Raw genomic sequence first — 20,611 nt, 5'->3', positions numbered from 1 at the left:
CATTTGCCATTGCGCAGCATTTACAGTGTCCAAATAAGGACACAAGCAACTGGGTTTTACACCAGACAACAATGAGCAGCCGCAGATGCAGCATCGGCAGTCAGCACTCCGTGTCAAAGACCTCCTGTGTGTTTAAAATCACCCACCGAACCGGCACTGGAATCGTCCTTAGAAACACAGGACAAAAGCAAACGAATGAATTTAAAGCTAAATTAACAATCCGATGTTAATATAAAAGCTCTGGAGATAAATCAACAATGACTCAGCAAAATCTGTCGCTACCTTTGAAAACACACAAAAAATGTCGGTGACGGTTTATTTGCGATTATTAAAAAACACCTGACATTCAAAACTTGACACCAAGTCCAACGGAATAAACGAGTATTTAGTGTGAAACCCCGGCCGACCTAATTCAGTCAGCATCCACAGCCGTCACTGACTCGCTTAACACGGGAGGGTTAACCTTCTTAACGCAAACAGAAAATAGGAACAACGATTAAACAAACAAAGTCATGAACAGATGAAAACAAACACAAAAACACAATTAAAAAACAAAATATAAATACATTAAAATATATTTTCATAAATTACATACAAAAATTAAGCTTACTTACGTCGGTCAAAATTAAATTCCTTTCCTATAATAATATAAAAAAAACGTTCAGAGCAGACAAATTGGTATACATTATTATATATTACAATACATTATTGACATTATTAATATACACACAATATTTCAGTTGGGTCTTTGCCGGGAGTTCAAGTATGCCTGAAGATTGCATTATGGGATGGTTGCGTTTCTATAGCTTGGCCATTCTTCTCTCTTCATCATTGTATCATTGTGTAGATATTGACAGTTTATTCCCTCCGAAATCTCTAAATGTTGCAATACCCATGTGCTGCCGCCCTTAAGGACACATTGCCGTACCTGTAGCAGAATTGACACTTCAAAAGCCTCATCAGAGAGATGGCCAAAAGTGAAGATTAAAAATCAAAGGAAACACACAAATCCAGAATCACACTCCTTAAAATGATAAGTACACGAGGATGTAAGCTGTTGTATCTGTCACATTATGATGAACTCATGGTTGCTGTTTACAGTAGATTACAATCTCTGAGATTAATTATATTTCCTAACAAAACCACCAGATAAAACATACATATAGCTTCTGGCACAGTGTTGAACAGGAGCAAAATCAAACTTGTAACTGGCACGTACGGTGTATCTGTCCAGCTCAACACTAAATTGGATAAAAAGAAATTAGTAATAAGTAAGCAAAAATTAAATGTGGTGACTCCTCACAGTCCAGGAGCAGTGTGTGGGGACTCCTCACAGTCCAGGAGCAGTGTGTGGGGACTCCTCACAGTCCAGGAGCAGTGTGTGGGGACTCCTCACAGTCCAGGAGCAGTCTGGGTTAGAGCCCATCCCCCATATTGACACTCCAGATTTGGCCTGATGCTGCTGGGTTAAATCAGGCATGTTGAAGCATGGGACCACATTAAACTGCAGCACAGCAGCCCTCTAGCACAGGGCAGGAGTGCCACTCCTTCATATAGCAGATCACTTTCATAAATCTCCCATTAAGAGGCCTTTCAATTAAACGCAGTGCATTACAGGTCAAACTGAGTACAGAGGCTCGATAGTTCTGTAGAGGGTTTGAGTAGAGGGTATGAGTAGGGGTGTGAGTAAGGGGGCGAGAAGAGGGTTTGAGTAGTGGTGTGAGTAAGGGGGCGAGAAGAGGGTTTGAGTAGGGGTGTGAGTAAGGGGGCGAGTAGAGGGTTTGAGTAGGGGTGTGAGTACAGGGTGTGAGTAGAGGGTTTGAGTAGAGGTCTGAGTAAGGGGGCGAGAAGAGGGTTTGAGTAGGGGTGTGTGTAAGGGGGCGAGTAGAGGGTTTGAGTAGGGGTGTGTGTAAGGGGGCGATTAGAGGGTTTGAGTAGGGGTGTGTGTAAGGGGGCGATTAGAGGGTTTGAGTAGGGGTGTGAGTAAGAGGGCGAGTAGAGGGTTTGAGTAGGGGTGTGAGTAAGAGGGCGAGTAGAGGGTTTGAGTAGAGGTGTGAGTAAGAGGGCGAGTAGAGGGTTTGAGTAGGGGTGTGAGTAAGGGGGCGAGTAGAGGGTTTGAGTAGGGGTGTGTGTAAGGGGGCGATTAGAGGGTTTGAGTAGGGGTGTGAGTAAGAGGGCGAGTAGAGGGTTTGAGTAGAGGTGTGAGTAAGAGGGCGAGTAGAGGGTTTGAGTAGGGGTGTGTGTAAGGGGGCGATTAGAGGGTTTGAGTAGGGGTGTGAGTAAGAGGGCGAGTAGAGGGTTTGAGTAGGGGTGTGAGTAAGGGGGCGAGTAGAAGGTGTGAGTAGAGGGTGTGAGTACAGGGTGTGAGTAGGGGGTGTGAGTAGGAGTAAAGCCCAGGAACAGAGTGCATGCTGACTTTGCTGCCTGCAACACCACAGAAAATCCCCACATTTGGAGTTCTACAAAAGAGAGGGAGAGACAGACAGAGAGACAGACAGGAGTGGGGGTTAGCCGGCAGCAAAATGGCCTTATTTTTGGTGTCTCCCTTTTCCCATCCCTCTCTGGCGGTTCTTCTTTGTTTCTCCCTTGCCCCTGCCCCCCATCTCTCTGCAGGGGCACCGTGGATGAAAGCCTGGCGTGGTCCGGAGAGCCGCGCTCCCACTGAGGCTCCATTAAAACACACACTCCCTGCTCCCTGGACATCACCAGCGCTCACATAAATATTGATGGCTTGGTAAAGCTGCAGGCGACGTTATTTCTTCTCCATCTCTCTCACACACACATACAAACACAGAAAAACACGCATGTGCCGGAACACACACACACACACACACACACACACACACACACACACACACACACACACACACACACACACACACACACACACACACTTTGCCAGGCAGGGAGAAGATGAAAGACAAGAAGCTACAGAGCGAGACATGAGCCGGGCTACCGGAGACGAGTGATACACAGTAAAGACACAAGGGAAGCTGGTGTGTGTGCTAACCGCTGCCTCGGGGTACGAGCGGATGGGAACTAACCAAACAGACAGCTGGTTACTCAATCCTTCAAATGAAATATACACAGCTGTACTTCAGCATTTCATAACTGCCTCTGAATGAGTCAGTCAGCTTGCCAATGCCCCATTACTCATGAAAATGTAAACACAGAAGTTTTAAGAACCCAGAATAAAATTGTACATCTTGTGTTCAGCACATTATCTTCATAAATAAACAACTTAAAATGTGATATAAAAGAAGATTCAATAAAAAATTAATAAATAATTTCCCTCAATGGCTCTAAACAATATGGTTCTTCATGGCTGTACAGTTAAGATAAATGTATGTAACTAACAGTAGAGGGCACTGTTTACACAGTTTAATGGCCCCACTGTACTCAGTAGCTATGTTTAAGAACAACAGTTAAATGTTTATGGTAACTATAATGTACTAGTGGGTATTGAAGCTCTTGTGCAGTTTAGCTTAGCAACAGCAATATGAACTCTTATATCACAAACTCTCACACATCCACACACACATCCACACTCCTGATTAGTTGATGCAGCAGCACAGAGAGCCGGAGGTGTTCTCTGGGCTCTGGAACTTTCCGGAGGTCGGCGTGTCCATGCACTCCGCAATGAACAGGTGCAGGTCTGACACGTGGGGTCGCTCCTGGGCTTGTTGCTGTAGACACACGCACACGAAATTAAAGGTTTCATCATATGCTGTAGCGCGCGCTTTCTCTCTCTCTCTCTCTCTCTCTCTCTCTCTCTCTCTCTCTCTCTCTCTCTCTCTCTCTCTCCTCCCCTGACTCACAGTGATGGTGTCGTAAGCTCCGGTGATGAGTGCGATGAAGAGTGACAGCACCATGTAGATGAAGAGTGAGATGAAGGTGTAGAGGTAAAGCTGGCTGAAGAACCACACCAGCGTGCCGCTTCGCTCCACCTCAGAGAAGGTGGAGAACATGTCGTCCCCGTTTATCAGAGAGAACAGACACTCTGACACCGTGGACAGAGAACGGAACTGAGATCGGAAGAAGGAGAGAGGGAGAGAGAGGGGGAGGGCAGGGGTGGAAAAGAAGGTGGGGTTAAATCAGGTTTGAGTATAAACAAAAAAAAAGTAGTGCTGGTTGGTTGTGAGGGTGTGGTAACGTGTGTTAAATTTGTGTGGCAATGCGTGTTACTTTAGCGTGGTAACGTGTGTTAAATTTGTGTGGCAATGCGTGTTACTTTAGCATGGTAACGTGCGTTACTTTAGCGTGGTAACGTGTGTTAATTTAGTGTGGTAACGTGTGTTAATTTAGCGTGGTAACGTGTGTTACTTTAGCGTGGTAATATGTGTTACTTTAGCGTGGTAAGGTGTTACTCTAGCATGGCAAAGTGTGTTACTTTAGCGTGGTAACGTGTGTTACTTTAGCGTGGTAACGTGTGTTACTTTAGTGTGGTAACGTGTAAATTTTGCGTGATAACATGTGTTACTTTAGCGTGGTAACGTGTTACTTTAGCGTGGTAACGTGTTACTCTAGCATGGCAATGTGTGTTACTTTAGCGTGGTAACGTGTGTTACTTTAGCGTGGTAACGTGTTACTTTAGTGTGGTAACGTGTTACTTTAGTGTGGTAACGTGTTAATTTAGCATGATAACGTGTGTTACTTTAGCGTGGTAATGTGTGTTACTTTAGCGTGGTAACGTGTGTTACTTTAGCGTGGTAATATGTGTTACTTTAGCGTGGTAAGGTGTTACTCTAGCATGGAAAAGTGTGTTACTTTAGCGTGGTAACGTGTGTTACTTTAGCATGGTAACGTCTGTTACTTAATGTGGTAACGTGTAAATTTTGCGTGATAACATGTGTTACTTTAGCGTGGTAATGTGTTACTTTAGCGTGGTAACGTGTTACTCTAGCATGGCAATGTGTGTTACTTTAGCGTGGTAACGTGTGTTACTTTAGCGTGGTAACGTGTTACTTTATTGTGGTAACGTGTTAATTTAGCATGATAACGTGTGTTACTTTAGCGTGGTAATGTGTGTTACTTTAGCGTGGTAACGTGTGCTACTTTAGCGTGGCAACGTGTGTTACTTTAGTGTGGTAACGTGTGTTACTTTAGCGTGGTAACGTGTGTTACTTTAGCGTGGTAACGTGTGTTACTTTAGCATGGCAATGTGTGTTACTTTAGCGTGGCAACGTGTGTTACTTTAGTGTGGTAACGTGTGTTACTTTAGTGTGGTAATATGTGTTACTTTAGCGTGGTAAGGTGTTACTCTAGCATGGCAAAGTGTGTTACTTTAGCGTGGTAACGTGTGTTACTTTAGCGTGGTAACGTGTGTTACTTTAGTGTGGTAACGTGTAAATTTTGCGTGATAACATGTGTTACTTTAGCGTGGTAATGTGTTACTTTAGCGTGGTAACGTGTTACTCTAGCATGGCAATGTGTGTTACTTTAGCGTGGTAACGTGTGTTACTTTAGCGTGGTAACGTGTTAATTTAGCATGATAACGTGTGTTACTTTAGCGTGGTAACGTGTGTTACTTTAGCGTGGTAATGTGTGTTACTTTAGCGTGGTAACGTGTGCTACTTTAGCGTGGCAACGTGTGTTACTTTAGCGTGGTAACGTGTGTTACTTTAGCGTGGTAACGTGTGTTACTTTAGCGTGGCAACGTGTGTTACTTTAGCGTGGCAACGTGTGTTACTTCAGTGTGGTAACGTGTGTTACTTTAGTGTGGTAACGTGTGTTACTTTACCGTGGTAATGTGTGTTACTTTAGCATGGTAATGTGTGTTACTTTAGCATGGTAACGTGTTACCTTAGCGTGGTAACGTGTTACTCTAGCGTGGCAACGTGTGTTACTTTAGCGTGGTAATGTGTGTTACTTTAGTGTGGTAACGTGTGTTACTTTAGCGTGGTAACATGTTACTCTAGCAAGGCAAAGTGTGTTACTTTAGCGTGGTAACGTGTGTGACTTTAGCGTGGTAACGTGTGCTACTTTAGTGTGGTAACGTGTGCTACTTTAGTGTGGTAACGTGTGCTACTTTAGTGTGGCAATGTGTGTTACTTTAGCGTGGCAACGTGTGTTACTTTCACGTGGGTAACGTGTGTTACTTGGTAGCGTGGTAACGTGTGTTACTTTAGCGTGGTAACGTGTTACCTTAGCGTGGTAAAATGTTACTCTAGCGTGGCAACGTATGTTACTTTAGCGTGGTAATGTGTGTTACTTTAGTGTGGTAACGTGTGTTACTTTAGCGTGGTAATGTGTGTTACTTTCGCGTGGTAACGTGTGTTACTTTAGCGTGGTAACGTGTGTTACTTTAGCGTGGAAACGTGTAGTGCGGTAACGTGTGTTACTTTAGCGTGGTAGGGTCCCAGGACGATCCAGCCACAGAAGCAGTAGCCCATGTAGATGGCAGCAGCACAGCAGCAGAAGCGGATCACGTTGGGGAAGGCAGCTCTCAGAGTCACGATCAGGATCTGCACAAGCCACACAAACACCAAACACATATACACAAATAAACTAAAATCTTTTCTTTCAGTCTAATTTACTGGGTTAACCTAACCGTCTTTGCTTCAGGTCGGCCTGCAGTTAGTTTAATGAGACTAGTTGTGTGAAACCTACATTGTACTTCTGGAAGAAGCTGAGGTAGCGAATCACCCCCACCCAGACCAGCAGGGTGGAAGTGCCCATCAGGATCCCACACACGTCATAGGACGCCAGGTTCTGCAGGACCACACAAACAACCAATCAGAGTAGTGCAATCTACAATCTTCCCATTTATCCCTGTGGAGGACAATAAACAACCGTTTACTTCCAAGACTGTTGTCGAGAATGTGTTATAGCTCAGTCAGACCTTGGTCTCAATGCCGATCTTAATGAAGGAGGCGATGATGGTGAGCACATCACTGATGATGATGAGCAAATACCAGCCGTTAATGAACTCTAGTCGATCAGCCCAGCACACGTGACGACACAGAGACTGCTTGAAGAACCGGACAAACTCCTGCTCACTCACACACACACACACACACACACACACACACACACACACACACACACACACACACACACTCCATTACTATCTTTCTACTCCATGTACTGTGTGTTATGAAATATTAAACATAATTATTAATATATCTACACATGTAGTGACCCTTTGTCTATACCCCCCCATCTGTCTCTCTCCTCACCTCCCTGTGTTTCCCTCTCCTTCTCCCCTCCCCCTTCCTGCCCTCCCTTCTACCGTCTTTCTTTCTCTCTATATTTCCTTTATTGTCTTTCGCTCCCTGCCATACGTTCTGCAGGATGATTCCTCTGATTATGGAGCGTCCGCACAGCACCAGGGAGAGAACACACACGACAGACACCAGCACGTCAAACGCCACACGCAGGTAGTTCTCCTCTGGGAGGGGGAGGGAGAGAGAGAGAGAGTGTGAGGAAGAGAGAGAGAGTGTGAGGGGAGATGGTAGAGGGAGAGAGAGAGGGGGGGGATAGAGAGAGTGGAGAGAGGAGAGAGAGAGAGCAAGGCAGGGGGAGAGGGAATTAATATTAAAAATTGAGCATTTAGAAAACAGAAATTTTTTTACAGGAATGTGACAACTAGTGTGTATGTGATGAAGTATGAGTATGTAGTGAGAGTTGAGTGTGTGGTGAGGTATGAGTATAGTGAAGGGTTGAGTATGTGGTGAGGTATGAGTATGGTGAGGTATGAGTATGTCGTGAGAGTTGAGTACGCAGGGAGAGTTGAGTACGTAGTGAGAGTTGAGTACGTAGTGAGAGTTGAGTACGTAGTGAGAGTTGAGTGTGTAGTGAGGTATGTGTATGTAGTGAAAGTTGAGTGTGTGGTGAGGTATGAGTAGATAGTGAGGGTTGAGTATGTGGTGAGGTATGAGTATGTAGTGAGAGTTGAGTATGTGGTGAGGTATGAGTATGTAGTGAAGGGTTGAGTGTGTGGTGAGGTATGAGTATGTAGTGAAGAGTTGAGTGTGTGGTGAGGTATGAATATGTAGTGAAGGGTTGAGTGTGTGGTGAGGTATGAGTAGATATTGAGAGTTGAGTATGTGGTGAGGCTTGAGTATGTAGTGAAGGGTTGAGTGTGTGGTGAGGTATGAGTAGATATTGAGAGTTGAGTATGTGGTGAGGCTTGAGTATGTAGTGCAGGGTTGAGTATGTGGTGAGGGTTGAGTATGTGGTGAGAGTTGAGTATGTGAGGGTTGAGTATGTAGTGAGAGTTGAGTATGCGAGGGTTGAGTATGTAGTGAGAATTGAGTATGTGGTGAGGCTTCAGTATGTAGTGAAGGGTTGAGTATGTAGTGAATGGTTGAGTATGTGGTGAGAGTTGAGTATGTGAGGTATGAGTCAGTAGTGGGAGTTGAGTATGTGAGGATTGAGTATGTAGTGAGAGTTGAGTATGTGGTGAGGCTTCAGGATGTAGTGAAGGGTTGAGTATGTGGTCAGAGTAGAGTATGCGGTGAGAGTTGAGTATGTGAGGGTTGAGTATGTAGTGAGTGTTGAGTATGTGGTGAGAGTTGTGTATGTGAGGGTTGAGTATGTAATGAGAGTTGAGTATGTGGTGAGGTTCTTACTGTGTCCAGAGACATTAGGATCTCTACACTCCCTAATGACGGCCTGGTTATTCAGACTGATCTTCATTTTGCCACTATGGGCCCGGTTATCGAAAAGGATCTTAGAACACATGCAATTCACACATATGCCACACGCACGCACACACACACACACACACACACACACACACACACACACACACACACACACACACACACACACACACACACACAAAGAGGTTATAGTTTTCTTCTTTTACAAAATCTCAGTTGGTAAAAGCCCTCGTGGATGAAGCCAGACTATAATCACCACTTATGAAGTGAATACTACACTTATAGAATGTTCAGTATGGCCATTAGCAGGTACTACACTTATAGAATGTTCAATATGGCCATTAGCAGGTACTACACTTATAGAATGTTCACGACCCAAATCAGTTCAGGACACGAAATAATATTTTTATATCACTTAGCCTCAGGTCAGAATCCAGATTTTAAAGTCATTTTCATTTGCAACTTTCTGAAATACGGCCTTTAACAGCTTTGTGTCTTAAGCACAAACATGAATGCATCATCCCTTAAACACAAACGCTGGCCTATATAATGACCTATATAATATACAACCCTGTATTACAAACGATGACCTATATAATATACAACCCTGTATTACAAACGATGATCTATATAATATACAACCCTGTATTACAAACGATGACCTATATAATATACAACCCTGTATTACAAACGATGATCTATATCAGGTATCACCAAATGGCGGACCGCGGTCCGGATCCGGACCCGAACGCCGTCCTGTCCGGACCCAATTACATTCCTGATTAACTGGATACGGACCCAAATGCCAAAAAAAATTTAACGGGAGACTATATTTTAAACCGGAGACGAGTGTTACGTTCACCACCCATTTGAGTGTTACGTTGCCCCCCCCCCCCCCCCCCCCCCCCCCCCCCACCGCTCAACAACTTTCGTTCGCCAACGCGGACCCGGACCTAAGGTCTGAGCTATCTGCCAAAAATGGACCGCGGAAAGATTTAATTGATTACCCCTGATCTATATAATATACAACCCTGTATTACAAACGATGACCTATATAATATACAACCCTGTATTACAAACGATGATCTATATAATATACAACCCTGTATTATGTAGTGGTAGCATTTGGGGGGACACTGAATGTCTGAATGACAAAAAAGGATCAGGAAAGATCTGGATGTTACAATGCACAACAATTTGTTTGCTTTATACACATACAGGGGCGGCATGGTGGTGTGGTGGTTAGCACTGTCGCCTCACAGCAAGGCGGTCTGGGTTCGATTCTCGGTCTGGGCTGCTCTGTGTGGAGTTTGCATGTTCTCCCTGTGCCTGCGTGGGTTTCCTCCGGGTACTCCGGTTTCCTCCCACAGTCCAAAGATATGCGTGTTAGGTTGATTGATCACTCTAAATTGCCCGTAGAAAACCGTATAAACTGGTCTAACAAAACGATTTCAGATTTCAGATATACCCTGAAATTTTGTTCGATTCTGTTCATCATTTCCAATATGCATTTCTGTTAGGTATCAGCAGAGCTCACAGTTGTCTGCTCCACCTCTCTGCGCCACCAGGGGGCTCCACACCTCTCTTTTCCATATTTGTGGTCTGCGACAGGTGTGGTGAATTTGCATTTTGTTACAGTAACCGGGTTACAGACGGTGCTCCCGGTCTTCCGGGCGGGTGGTGTGCATGCACTGGATTACAGGTGTGGCCAGGTGTGGCTGTAGCAGGACTTACGGTGACGGAGAAGGTGTAGCAGTCAGGAATCTCGTTGTTGATGATGGTCTGAATATTTATGGCCTTCAGCTTAAACTCGATGGTCACATTAATAAGTCTACAGAGAGAGAAAGAACAGACAAAGAGGAATGATGAGACAATGTCCTAACGAAGTTCATTTCGACATGCTGCGGTACATACAGAGCGATGGGAACTGTCGCTCTGTCCACTGATGCCGTCTGACTCTTCTCACACTGTCAAAACACTTCGATCAGCTCCTACGTACTTGTGGAACTGGAGTGTGAAGTTCATATAATCTTCCCGGAGTGGAGTAAAGGGGTCTGTAGGGGGATTCATGAATATGCAGTCTGAGACACAGAGAGAGAGAGGGACAGACAGAGAGAGAGAGAGAGACAGAAAGGTTAATAGGGTCTGACTCCTTTGCATGTTCATCAGAGATTCTGTAGCTCACTGTATTAATTGATGTGGCAATGTCAATGAGGGTTGTCGTGTATACATGAGCTGTTGTGTTTACATGAGTTGTGTATACATATGTCATGTATACATGAGCTGTTGTGCATATATGAGCTGTTGTGTAAAGCTCCCAGTGACATAGAGGTTTGTAGTTGAACAAATCCACCCTTCAATCGGATTAGTTACACCTTATAACACCAGTTTATCTGTGGTGCGTCACTCACTGATTAGCAGAAATATAGAGTGTGAAAAGGAGAACAGCAGTGGTGCACTCCTCACAGGCAGGTGCCTCACAGGCCGGTGCCTCACAGGCTGGTGCCACACAGGCCGGTGCCTCACAGGCAGGTGCCTCACAGGCCGGTGCCTCACAGGCTGGTGCCACACAGGCCGGTGCCTCACAGGCTGGTGCCTCACAGGCCGGGTGCCATGAATGTGGAGTGTGAATGAGAGTAATGCCTACCCGTGATGACATGAGGGTCGATGTTAAAGGTGTCGTTGACTGGGTCTATGCTGCCCTTTCTGTAATACCGCTGGCACACAGAGAGGGCACTGCCGTTCACTCCCTGACCCAATACGTAGGCATACCTGCTCACAGATTTCTGAGAGAGAGTCAGATACTGAGGGAACGGAGGGAGGGAGAGAGAGAGAGAGAGAGAGAGGGAGGAGAGAGAGAGAGAGAGAGAGAGAGAGAGAGAGAGAGAGAGAGAGAGAGAGGGAGAGAGAGAGAGAGAGAGAGAGGGAGGGAGGGAGGGAGGGAGGGAGAGAGAGAGGGAGGGAGAGAGAGAGAGAGAGGAAGAGAGAGAGAGAGAGAGAGAGAGAGGGAGAGGGAGGGAGAGAGAGAGAGAGAGGAGAGAGAGAGGGAGAGGGAGGGAGAGAGAGAGAGAGAGAGAGAGAGAGGGAGGAGAGAGAGAGAGAGAGAGAGAGGGAGAGGGAGAGGGAGAGGGAGGGAGAGAGAGAGATGTCAGAGACCTGAATATATTATGGCATGACCTTCCACCCCTAGTCTGTTCTTAATGGTCAGTCTTTTAGCTGGGTCAGGTTAGGGTTGTGCAACATGCTCAGCTTAGTGTGTGTGTGTGTGTGTGTGTGTGCAGTGAAGTGTACCTGCTCTATAGCGTAATGAATGTGTCCATACACCGCCCTCTGTGTATGAACAGCCAGGCCATCAGAGTTATCATCACTGTAGTTTCGCAGAAAGAGGTGTCGGAAGGTGTCTGTGTTCTCATCCTTAAACATGACCACCATCTGATTGCTTAGGCCAAACAGCACCAGCTGGCATGGACACAGAGAGAGGGAGAGGTTCAGGTAGATGTTCATTTAGATGTTCAGGGAGAGGTTCAGGGAGAGGTTCAGGGAGAGGTTCAGGGATCCAGAGGAATGAGCCTTGAATTGCTTTTCATTGATTTTCACATCTATGACCTTTTAAAGTTCTGATTAACATATTTTCTCAGACTTCAAAATCCAGTTTACTCTAAATTAATATCAAACACACAAAATTAACTCTTGTAATATATTAATTTCAGTGATAATTTGTAATGCAAAGATCAGAAAATGTTCTGATTTAATAATAAATAATAATAATAAATCTGTTTTATATAGCGCTTTTCTTAGTACTCAAAGTCGCTTCACAGTAATTTCACACAAAAATTCACGTACAAACATACACACAAAAAAAGAAAGAAAACAAAACGGAAAGATAGGGTAATGACTTAAGTGTTATATGCAGACTGGAAAAGGTGGGTCTTGAGGTTATGTTTGAAGGAGTGCAGAGAATCAGAGTTACGGATGGTCAGGGGTAGAGAGTTCCAGAGGGTGGGGGCAGCAATGGCAAAAGCCCTGTCCCCAATGGACCTGTGTTTGGTAGAGGTAGTAGGAGTGAGGAGGTTGGCATCTGCAGAGCGGAGTTTGCGGGTGGGGGCGTGACGGTGCAGGAGATCTGATAGGTATGAAGGGGCAAGGTTGTTGAGGGCCTTGTAGGTAAAGAGGAGGATCTTGAAGTGTATGTGTTGTTTTATGGGAAGCCAGTGAAGTTGACGAAGGACAGGGGTGATGTGTTGTCTGGAGGGGGAGCTGGTGAGGAGTCGGGCAGCAGAGTTTTGAACATATTGTAGTTTTTGAAGAACAGAGGAGGGGAGACCATACAGAATGCTGTTACAGTAGTCGAGTCTGGAGGTGATAAAAGCATGAACTAATGTCTCTGCAGCAGAGGTGGGAAGAGTGGATCGCAGACGCGCTATGTTGCGTAGGTGGAAGAAGGATGTTTTGACTACATGGTTGATGTGAGATTTGAAAGAAAGTGTGGGGTCCATATAAATCCCAAGGTTTCTGACTAGGGGGGAAGGAGTGACAGAGTGGCCGTCAATATCGAGAATGAGATTTTGGCAGGTGGGGAGGCTGGATTTTGGACCGAAAATAATGATGTTTTATCATAATGTTTTATTACTGTTTAGTTTGAGAAAGTTATGAGTCATCCAGTTTTGATGTCTGTAAGGCAGCAGGTGAGGGATTTGGCATAAAGGTCATAAAATGTTCTTGTATCATAATTTTATCATACTGAATTCTACATTATTCTGTAATCTAATGGGTAGTATGCACATTCACTTGGCCACTGTGCTGGTGAAAAGGCCCCTGTCATCTGATAAACCAAACAACCGTCATAAAGGTTACAGGCAAGGCACAACACACCATGACACACTAAGTGACACTAGGGATGCCCATGTCCTCGCTGACCTGCACTGTTACTATGACGATCTTCAGCAGCTGCAGGACCAGCTTGTAGGGCTTGCGACCCTTGGCGTGGTACTTGTCACACGGGCTCATGAAGAAATACTTCAGTTTCCTACGGAGAGCCTCTTCCTCCTCCTCCTCCTCTTGCACGGCCCACGACGCCGACCCGCCGATGTCCAGCAAAGGGCGCTCATCACCGAGGTGGCCTGCTTGGCGCTTGGTCGTAGATGCCAGCAGACTGTCCTTTTCTACAGCAGGAGTTCAAAAATCACGACACACAGAGATACTTGCAAAAACCAGAGAAAATTATTTAAAAATGATCAACTAAAAAATAAATTCTAACAAAAGACTGCAGAGGAACTGCTGCTATTAAGATATTAAAACGCAGTAATGTATATATTGTGTTTATAGAATAAAAGGTGTAAAGAGAGATGACTGAGTAATGATGAGAGGTGTGTGGGGGTCACACTGGTGAGTGGTGTACCAACCTGTGTCCTCATCCTGGACTGGGTGCTTACATAGGGAGCTCGCCATGGTCACCAACACTACAGCGTGTTGGCTGGTTAACTCAACAAATTACCTTCAACCGAAATTAAATTTCAATAGAGCACCTAACCGACAGGATATCAGGATCAAGAAAACCTCCCCCCTAATGGACGATCCAAAAATATTGTCATAATTCCGGCGATGTCAAAAGACCTTAACTGACAAACGACCATTGTAAACAAAGAAAGCGTTTCCGGGTTGGTCACGTGACAGAACCCGTGCGCTGGAGTTCACCTGCAGATATATAAGATATACAAGAATATTGAGATATTCTGGCAGAGTTAAAAATATACAGAAACTATCATATTAAAATCAATAATAAAAACGTTTCAGGAACATACATAAGCCCCAAGGAAAAGTCTTTAATATATTTGTTATATTTTTGTGAATCTTTTCTGTGAATGCAGCCATTTCTAACGTTACATGCTGCCTTTCTGTCCAGGGCAAACGGGGAACGCAGACATGGGTTTGAACATGGGTTCAGATGTCTTAGGACCAAGCTTTTAACGGTGAAGCTGATTACGATCAGGCACACAGGCACAGGCTCACTCACTACTTTTATTTAGCTTTATTTTAAATAAAGCCTAACTATCATGGTACCTAATTGGTGTCACTATAAGACAACATATATTACATTTTGAATTAACAGTACCCATAACACCGTAACCTTTTTCAATTAACCACATATATTTTGAGAATTTCGCTTCACGGTATAATCCCTGAACTTCGAAACTCCAACGTCTTGGGTCTGGTCCAGAGTGTAAAGTGTAAACGTTGACGACAGCGCCATCTGCCGGAGGTCATACAGTACTGACGGTCGGGGCCGTGGAGGCCCACTTGCGATGTCCGTTATGAAGCAAACTAACTGAAGCAACTGTGCTCTACGTTATGTGGTCTTAATTGATGAAATATTAATTGCTTAGTTTCCAGCATTTTGTCCCAAGTATCCCACAAGACGTTTGACACTTTCTATGAGATTAACTATTCCCGGTGTAACCAGAGAGCAGTAGAAACCGTTAAAACCGTTAGTCCCGGCTGGGTTAAGTACAGTAACGTTAGGTGCATCATGGTAAGAGAAAGTGTGATAAATATACCTGACACTGACAATAAAGCAACTCTATCAACAGGAGAGGCTTCCTAAGCTAACGTACTAGCTAGCTTGTAAACTAACTGGTTATACTTTTTACACTTGGCTAACAGATGTGACTGCTGAAGATTAGATGAGTCAGCTGGATAGCCGTCTTGACTTCTACAAAACATTTTTCATCAGTTTAGCTAGTGTGTGGGAGCTTGAATTTATATCATTTGAATACTTTACAAAAAACTATCGTTGATTTTTAAAAAGATTCTGTCCAGGGTCAAGCCAGCAGTTGAATGTCCTCCGGTTTCTAAGAAAACGGTGGAAATATCTGAAGTCTTGGAGGATTACTTATCACAGAGAGACTATGTGGGAGCCATCACTTTACTGGAGGTAATGTTAGACCAAGACTGGGTCTGCTTCAGTAGACTTAAAACTCAGTACAGTTGATACAGTAAAATTCATGTTACACTTAATGTAACGGTGGGAGATATAAAACAAATTTTAATCCTGAAGTACCAGAGCACAATGAGGCTACGCACTTCAGGGTTTGTTATTTTTTATTAGTACTAGTTTTACTCGTTAAGGTCTTAGTATCTAATTCAGTGCTCACAGTAATAAACCGTACAGTGATGTCTGACCCTACAGTTAGTTTTTAACACCCCTAATGTCCCCTGATGCGTGTGTGTCCAGTTTCAGCGCAGTTTGGGGCAGACGGGGGAGGATGCGGACTTGTGGCTGGCCTACTGCGCCTTCCACCTGGGGGACTACAGTAGAGCCTTGAAGGTTCAGACCCATCACTCCTGCCATCCAGTGCCTTCAGCGTTTGACCTCCGACTGGCGTGTAGAAACCTCTGTGTGTGTGTGTGTGTGTGTGTGTGTGTGTGTGTGTGTGTGTGTGTGTGTGTGTGTGTGTGTGTGTGTGTGTGTGTGCATTTGCATACATGCTTATGTAGGAGTACAAGGCTATGACGGAAAAGCCAGACTGCAAGGCGGATGTGTGGGTTTACCTGGCCTGCACACTCTTTTTCCTGGGACTCTATAAAGAAGCTCAGCAGGCTGCATTAAAGGGTACGTCTAGACTCCTCTACAAAATGGTGCTTATGGCAAGACCATAAAAGTCTGGCCACGGATACTTATAGTGTGGGTGGTTTTTTTTAAGCTATTGGCTCAAGAATATGTGTTTCCCTGTGGGCTTTTGTAAACCAGTTTTCAAATTCAAGCGCCTTGGAAAAACAAGAATTTACTAAGAACTTACTAGGAGAGAACACTTGCTTTACATCTGTTTGCTTCTGCTGTCATGGTAGTATGACACTGTAGAGACAGCAGTGTAGTTCAAAAAGCAGCAGTACTGTATAATCCATTAGAACGGAGAACTATGTCCCTCTGGTCTTAGGACTGAGACTATTTCAGTCCAGCTCCATTTCCTCGGTATATACGACTCCAGGGTTTCATAAATCAGAGTTGAATGTTGATCAGTTCTTCAGCTGCAGATCCCGGACGTCTCCAGCTGACTGTCTCTCTCTGGGTTCTTTATCAGGTTCCAAATGTGAACTGCAGAATCGACTCTTGCTCCACTTGGCACACAAGGTCAGGTTTGGGCCATGGTGACCGTTTGATCTTCATATCTGTTATTTATATATGTCATGTAATTAAGAGGTGATAGAGGTAGGTTTCTTAGTAAATTGACCTAGATTATTCAATTATATTTGTTGATTAAATTTACAAAATATGAACCTTCTTGAAAATTATGGCCTTTGCATTTCCTTTCTGTGTTTTACGACATCTGTAGTAGTGCCTACTGAATGTTTTTACATTAAAGATGCCATCATCTGCCCCTTATGTATGCCCACCATATAATCACGCATCTCCTCTAGTGTAGTCTACAAAACCACTGTTTATGGATGGAGAAAAAGACCACAGTGTGGGTGTTTGTGATGTGTGCACTGTGTCTCCAGTTAAATGATGAACAGAAAGTTCTGGAGCTGCACAGAGACCTTCAGGACGTGATTGAGGACCAGTTGAGTCTGGCCTCAATCCACTACATGCGTGCCCACTACAGCGACGCCATCGCAATCTACAAACGGGTCCTGTGTGAGAGCAGGTCGTGGGGCACTAGGTGCAGTACACTTCTCCTACCACACAGTTGGGAGGGGGTGTTGTTGCAGCTAAATTTAGATGTTAGATTTACTGCTTTAAAAGTTGCCTGTGTGTTGAAAATGTTTACATGTAATGGACTAACTGAATGAGAAAAAATGAGGAAAAGACAGAGAAAGAGAGTGAGAAAGAGAGAGAGGGAGAGAGAGAGAGAGAGAGTATGAGAGAGTAATAGATTACTGTTGGTTTAAGTGCCTGTGTTTATGCTCTGAGACAGAGACCATCAGAGTGAGAGTGGAGATGAGGAGAGTGACTATCAGCACAGGTGGGCCGCATAGTCCAGCAGAGCCCATCATTCATCACCACACTGTTCTGTTCTGGATAGAATTAGACAACGTCCTGAGTCAGTACTCCCAATAGAATTAGACAACGTACTGAGTCAGTATTCCCGATAGGATTAGACAACGTCCTGAGTCAGTACTCCCAATAGAATTAGATTATGTCCTGAGTCAATATTCCCAATAGAATTAGACAACGCACAGAGTCAGTACTCCCGATAGAATTAGACGACGTCCTGAGTCAGTACTCCCAATAGAATTAGATGACATGCTGAGTCAGTATTCCCGATAGAATTAGACAACGTCCTGAGTCAGTACTCCCAATAGAATTAGATTATGTCCTGAGTCAATACTCCCAATAGAATTAGACAACGCCCAGAGTCAGTACTCCCGATAGAATTAGACAACGTCCTGAGACAGTACTCCCAATAGAATTAGACAACGTATTGAGTCAGTATTCCCGATAGGATTAGACAACGTCCTGAGTCAGTACTCCCAATAGAATTAGACAACGTATTGAGTCAGTATTCCCGATAGGATTAGACAACGTCCTGAGTCAGTACTCCCAATAGAATTAGATTATGTCCTGAGTCAATATTCCCAATAGAATTAGACAACGCCCAGAGTCAGTACTCCCGATAGAATTAGACGACGTCCTGAGTCAGTACTCCCAATAGAATTAGATGACATGCTGAGTCAGTATTCCCGATAGAATTAGACAACGTCCTGAGTCAGTACTCCCAATAGAATTAGATTATGTCCTGAGTCAATACTCCCAATAGAATTAGACAACGCCCAGAGTCAGTACTCCCGATAGAATTAGACGACATCCTGAGTCAGTACTCCCGATAGAATTAGATGATGTCCTGAGTCAGTACTCCTGATAGAATTAGACAACGCCCAGAGTCAGTACTCCCGATAGAATTAGACGACATCCTGAGTCAGTACTCCCGATAGAATTAGATGATGTCCTGAGTCAGTACTCCTGATAGAATTAGACAACGTCCTGAGTCAGGACTCCCGATAGAATTAGATGACGTGCTGAGTCAGTACTCCCGATAGAATTAGACAACGTCCTGAGTCAGTACTCCCAATAGAATTAGACAACATCCTGAGTCAGTACACCCGATAGAATTAGACAACGTGGTGAGTCAGTACTGAATTGGACAAATTCTTGCATCAGTTCTCGTGTTAGAATCTGATATGTACTATTCACAGGCTTTAAGTCCCAGCTGACTGCCCCCTGAAGCTGAGGTGCAGGTGACATCTGTAGTTGCTCTCAGTGAGTGTTTGCGTGTCTGTCTTTGGTCCTGATCCCCAGGCAGGTCCTGGCCCTGCACGTGTACGTGGCTCTCTGCTACTTTAAGCTGGACTACTACGACGTCTCCCAGCAGGTGTTAGACATCTACCTGCACAGCTTCCCAGACTCCATCAGCGCTCTGAACCTCAAGGCCTGCATCAGCTTCAGCCTGGGCCTGGGCGGGACCGCAGAGGTGGGGACGCTTTTAGACGCATGGTCCTAGAGCACTCCAGATCAGCCGTTTCTCAACTGGGTTCCCTTTGACCTTTGTTTATTTAGGTTGTTTGTTTTTCCGTGGAAAAAGGAAAATGTTTTTTGTTTGTTTCTTCTTTTTATTGTTTTAAGGACTTTGAGATTGCAGTAAGGTATTTTTTTCCCTTTTAAAGGTGGAGCTGAAGCACTTGATGGATGTTTGCTCCTCATCAACAATGTTTGCGAGGGAATTAATAAAGCACAACCTGGTAAGAGAGAGAGGGGGCGATAGAGAGCAGGTGCGAGAGAGACTTTTTGAGGTCTGATTGAGATGCTTTTTGAGCTCTGTCCCTGTAAGGAGGAGTCTGGGGCACTTTCTGCAGTACGTGAGACCCGGTCCTCCAGCAGTGCTCTCCTGTGGGTGTAAGCGCTGAGCCCGTCCTCCGTGTCCGTGTCTGTGTGTGTGTGTGTGTGTGTGTGTGTGTGTGTGTGTGTGTGTGTGTGTGTGTGTGTGTGTGTGTGTGTGTGTGTGTGTGGATGAGGGTGTGCTGCCCTCACCAGGTGGTGTTTCAGGACTGTAGAGGAGCAGTGCAGGAGCTCACCCCTCTGCTCCATGTCATCCCCGAGGCACGGCTGAACCTCGTCATCTTCTACCTCAGACACGGTGTGTTTGTGTCACCCCCCCCCCCCCCATAACCCCCCCATAACCCCCCCCCCCCCCATACGCTTGCTTTTCCGGCTTTTTGATTCCTGTTTGTGTGCTTAGGGTTGGTAAAGGTTGAAGTGGTGTATCTCTGTGTGCATATTTGCAGCTTATTTGCATTTATGTGTGTGCATTTTTGTACGTGTGTGTGTGTGTGTGTGTGTGTGTGTGTGTGTGTGTGTGTGTGTGTGTGTGTGTGTGTGTGTGTGTGTTCCAGGTGAACTGCAGGAAGCGTTTAACCTGCTCAGAGACCTGGAGGCCATCCCCCCACAGGTGTTCCTGCTCTCTCTGGTGCCCACAGAGTTTATGTCACTGTAGATATAATGGAGGTGGCCTGTTTTCCCATTTATCACCAGTAAAGAAATATGGCTCACATATCTAACACTATGTGGCATGTGAAAAGTCAGAGTTTTCCAATCCAATTGGTTGTATTCAGTAATGTAATTACAGCAGGTTACAATTACAGAATGTAATTGTAATTACAGAATACAAATGTAATTACAGATTATAAATCAATGCAGCCCCTTTCTGTCTCGCTCCCAGGTTCAGGGCAGCATCCGTATGAACATACATCAGCGTACAGTAAGTGTGTGTGTGTGTGTGTGTGTGTGTGTGTGTGTGTGTGTGTGTGTGTGTGTGTGTGTGTGTGTGTGTGTGTGTGTGTGTGCGCGTCTGTGTCCAGCACGTCTGATGGTACCTGTGTGTGTGCGTCATCGCTGACAGGAGTACATTCTGAAGGCCGCCACGAACACGGCGATGGGGCAGGAGGTGAAGACGGTGAGACGCTGTGACTGCTTCAGCGTGGTTTTGGTGTCAGTGTAACTCCTGGGTCTGAAG

The 20,611-nt window shown here is 44.9% G+C and overlaps 2 protein-coding genes across 8 annotated transcripts in view; one reads left to right on the top strand and one right to left on the bottom strand.

Annotated features, from left to right (window-relative positions):
- Positions 1 to 279: 279 nt before the first annotated feature.
- On the bottom strand, positions 280 to 14,365 carry mcoln1b (mucolipin TRP cation channel 1b). Its single transcript, XM_077010175.1, has 13 exons — positions 14,009 to 14,365; positions 13,524 to 13,768; positions 11,898 to 12,065; positions 11,254 to 11,410; positions 10,606 to 10,687; positions 10,341 to 10,437; positions 8,574 to 8,673; positions 7,284 to 7,390; positions 6,842 to 6,991; positions 6,610 to 6,711; positions 6,342 to 6,464; positions 3,819 to 4,025; positions 280 to 3,686 (listed from the first exon to the last, which is right to left on the bottom strand). The coding sequence occupies exons 1-13, from the start codon at positions 14,052 to 14,054 to the stop codon at positions 3,555 to 3,557; spliced, it is 1,716 nt and encodes a 571-aa protein (XP_076866290.1). The 5' UTR covers positions 14,055 to 14,365; the 3' UTR covers positions 280 to 3,554.
- Positions 14,366 to 14,819: 454 nt separating this feature from the next.
- The window catches only part of LOC143517533 (intraflagellar transport protein 56-like), a 15,374-nt gene continuing 9,582 nt past the window's right edge, over positions 14,820 to 20,611 (top strand). For 2 of the 7 annotated variants that reach the window (XM_077010171.1, XM_077010167.1), the window contains exons 1-13: positions 14,820 to 15,135; positions 15,412 to 15,537; positions 15,838 to 15,930; positions 16,101 to 16,215; positions 16,685 to 16,734; positions 17,103 to 17,263; positions 17,519 to 17,566; positions 18,901 to 19,072; positions 19,266 to 19,340; positions 19,633 to 19,735; positions 19,992 to 20,065; positions 20,318 to 20,356; positions 20,498 to 20,551. In XM_077010171.1, the coding sequence (XP_076866286.1) occupies positions 15,133 to 15,135; positions 15,412 to 15,537; positions 15,838 to 15,930; positions 16,101 to 16,215; positions 16,685 to 16,734; positions 17,103 to 17,263; positions 17,519 to 17,566; positions 18,901 to 19,072; positions 19,266 to 19,340; positions 19,633 to 19,735; positions 19,992 to 20,065; positions 20,318 to 20,356; positions 20,498 to 20,551 (1,113 nt within the window). In that variant the 5' untranslated portion in view covers positions 14,820 to 15,132. The remainder of the gene's footprint in view (positions 15,136 to 15,411; positions 15,538 to 15,837; positions 15,931 to 16,100; positions 16,216 to 16,684; positions 16,735 to 17,102; positions 17,264 to 17,518; positions 17,567 to 18,900; positions 19,073 to 19,265; positions 19,341 to 19,632; positions 19,736 to 19,991; positions 20,066 to 20,317; positions 20,357 to 20,497; positions 20,552 to 20,611) is intronic. The other 5 variants (XM_077010168.1, XM_077010172.1, XM_077010169.1 and 2 more) reach the window with 5 other exon arrangements.

This window comes from Brachyhypopomus gauderio, chromosome 6 (assembly GCF_052324685.1).
Source record: "Brachyhypopomus gauderio isolate BG-103 chromosome 6, BGAUD_0.2, whole genome shotgun sequence".
NCBI classification, from domain to species: Eukaryota; Metazoa; Chordata; class Actinopteri; order Gymnotiformes; family Hypopomidae; genus Brachyhypopomus; species Brachyhypopomus gauderio.
Note: the sequence above shows the minus strand (reverse complement) of the source record. Positions and strands in the feature narration are given on the sequence as shown.

What these genes read in the sequence shown, in the direction of transcription:
- mcoln1b (XM_077010175.1), bottom strand. Translation starts at nt 14,054, where the DNA reads ATGGCGAGCTCCCTATGTAAGCACCCAGTCCAGGATGAGGACACAG. An exon ending in TTCATTACGCTATAGAGCAG is followed by an intron (nt 11,411 to 11,897) that starts GTACACTTCACT and finishes CCGTTCCCTCAG; the next exon opens with TATCTGACTCTCTCTCAGAA. An exon ending in CGACCCTCATGTCATCACGG is followed by an intron (nt 10,688 to 11,253) that starts GTAGGCATTACT and finishes TCTGTGTCTCAG; the next exon opens with ACTGCATATTCATGAATCCC.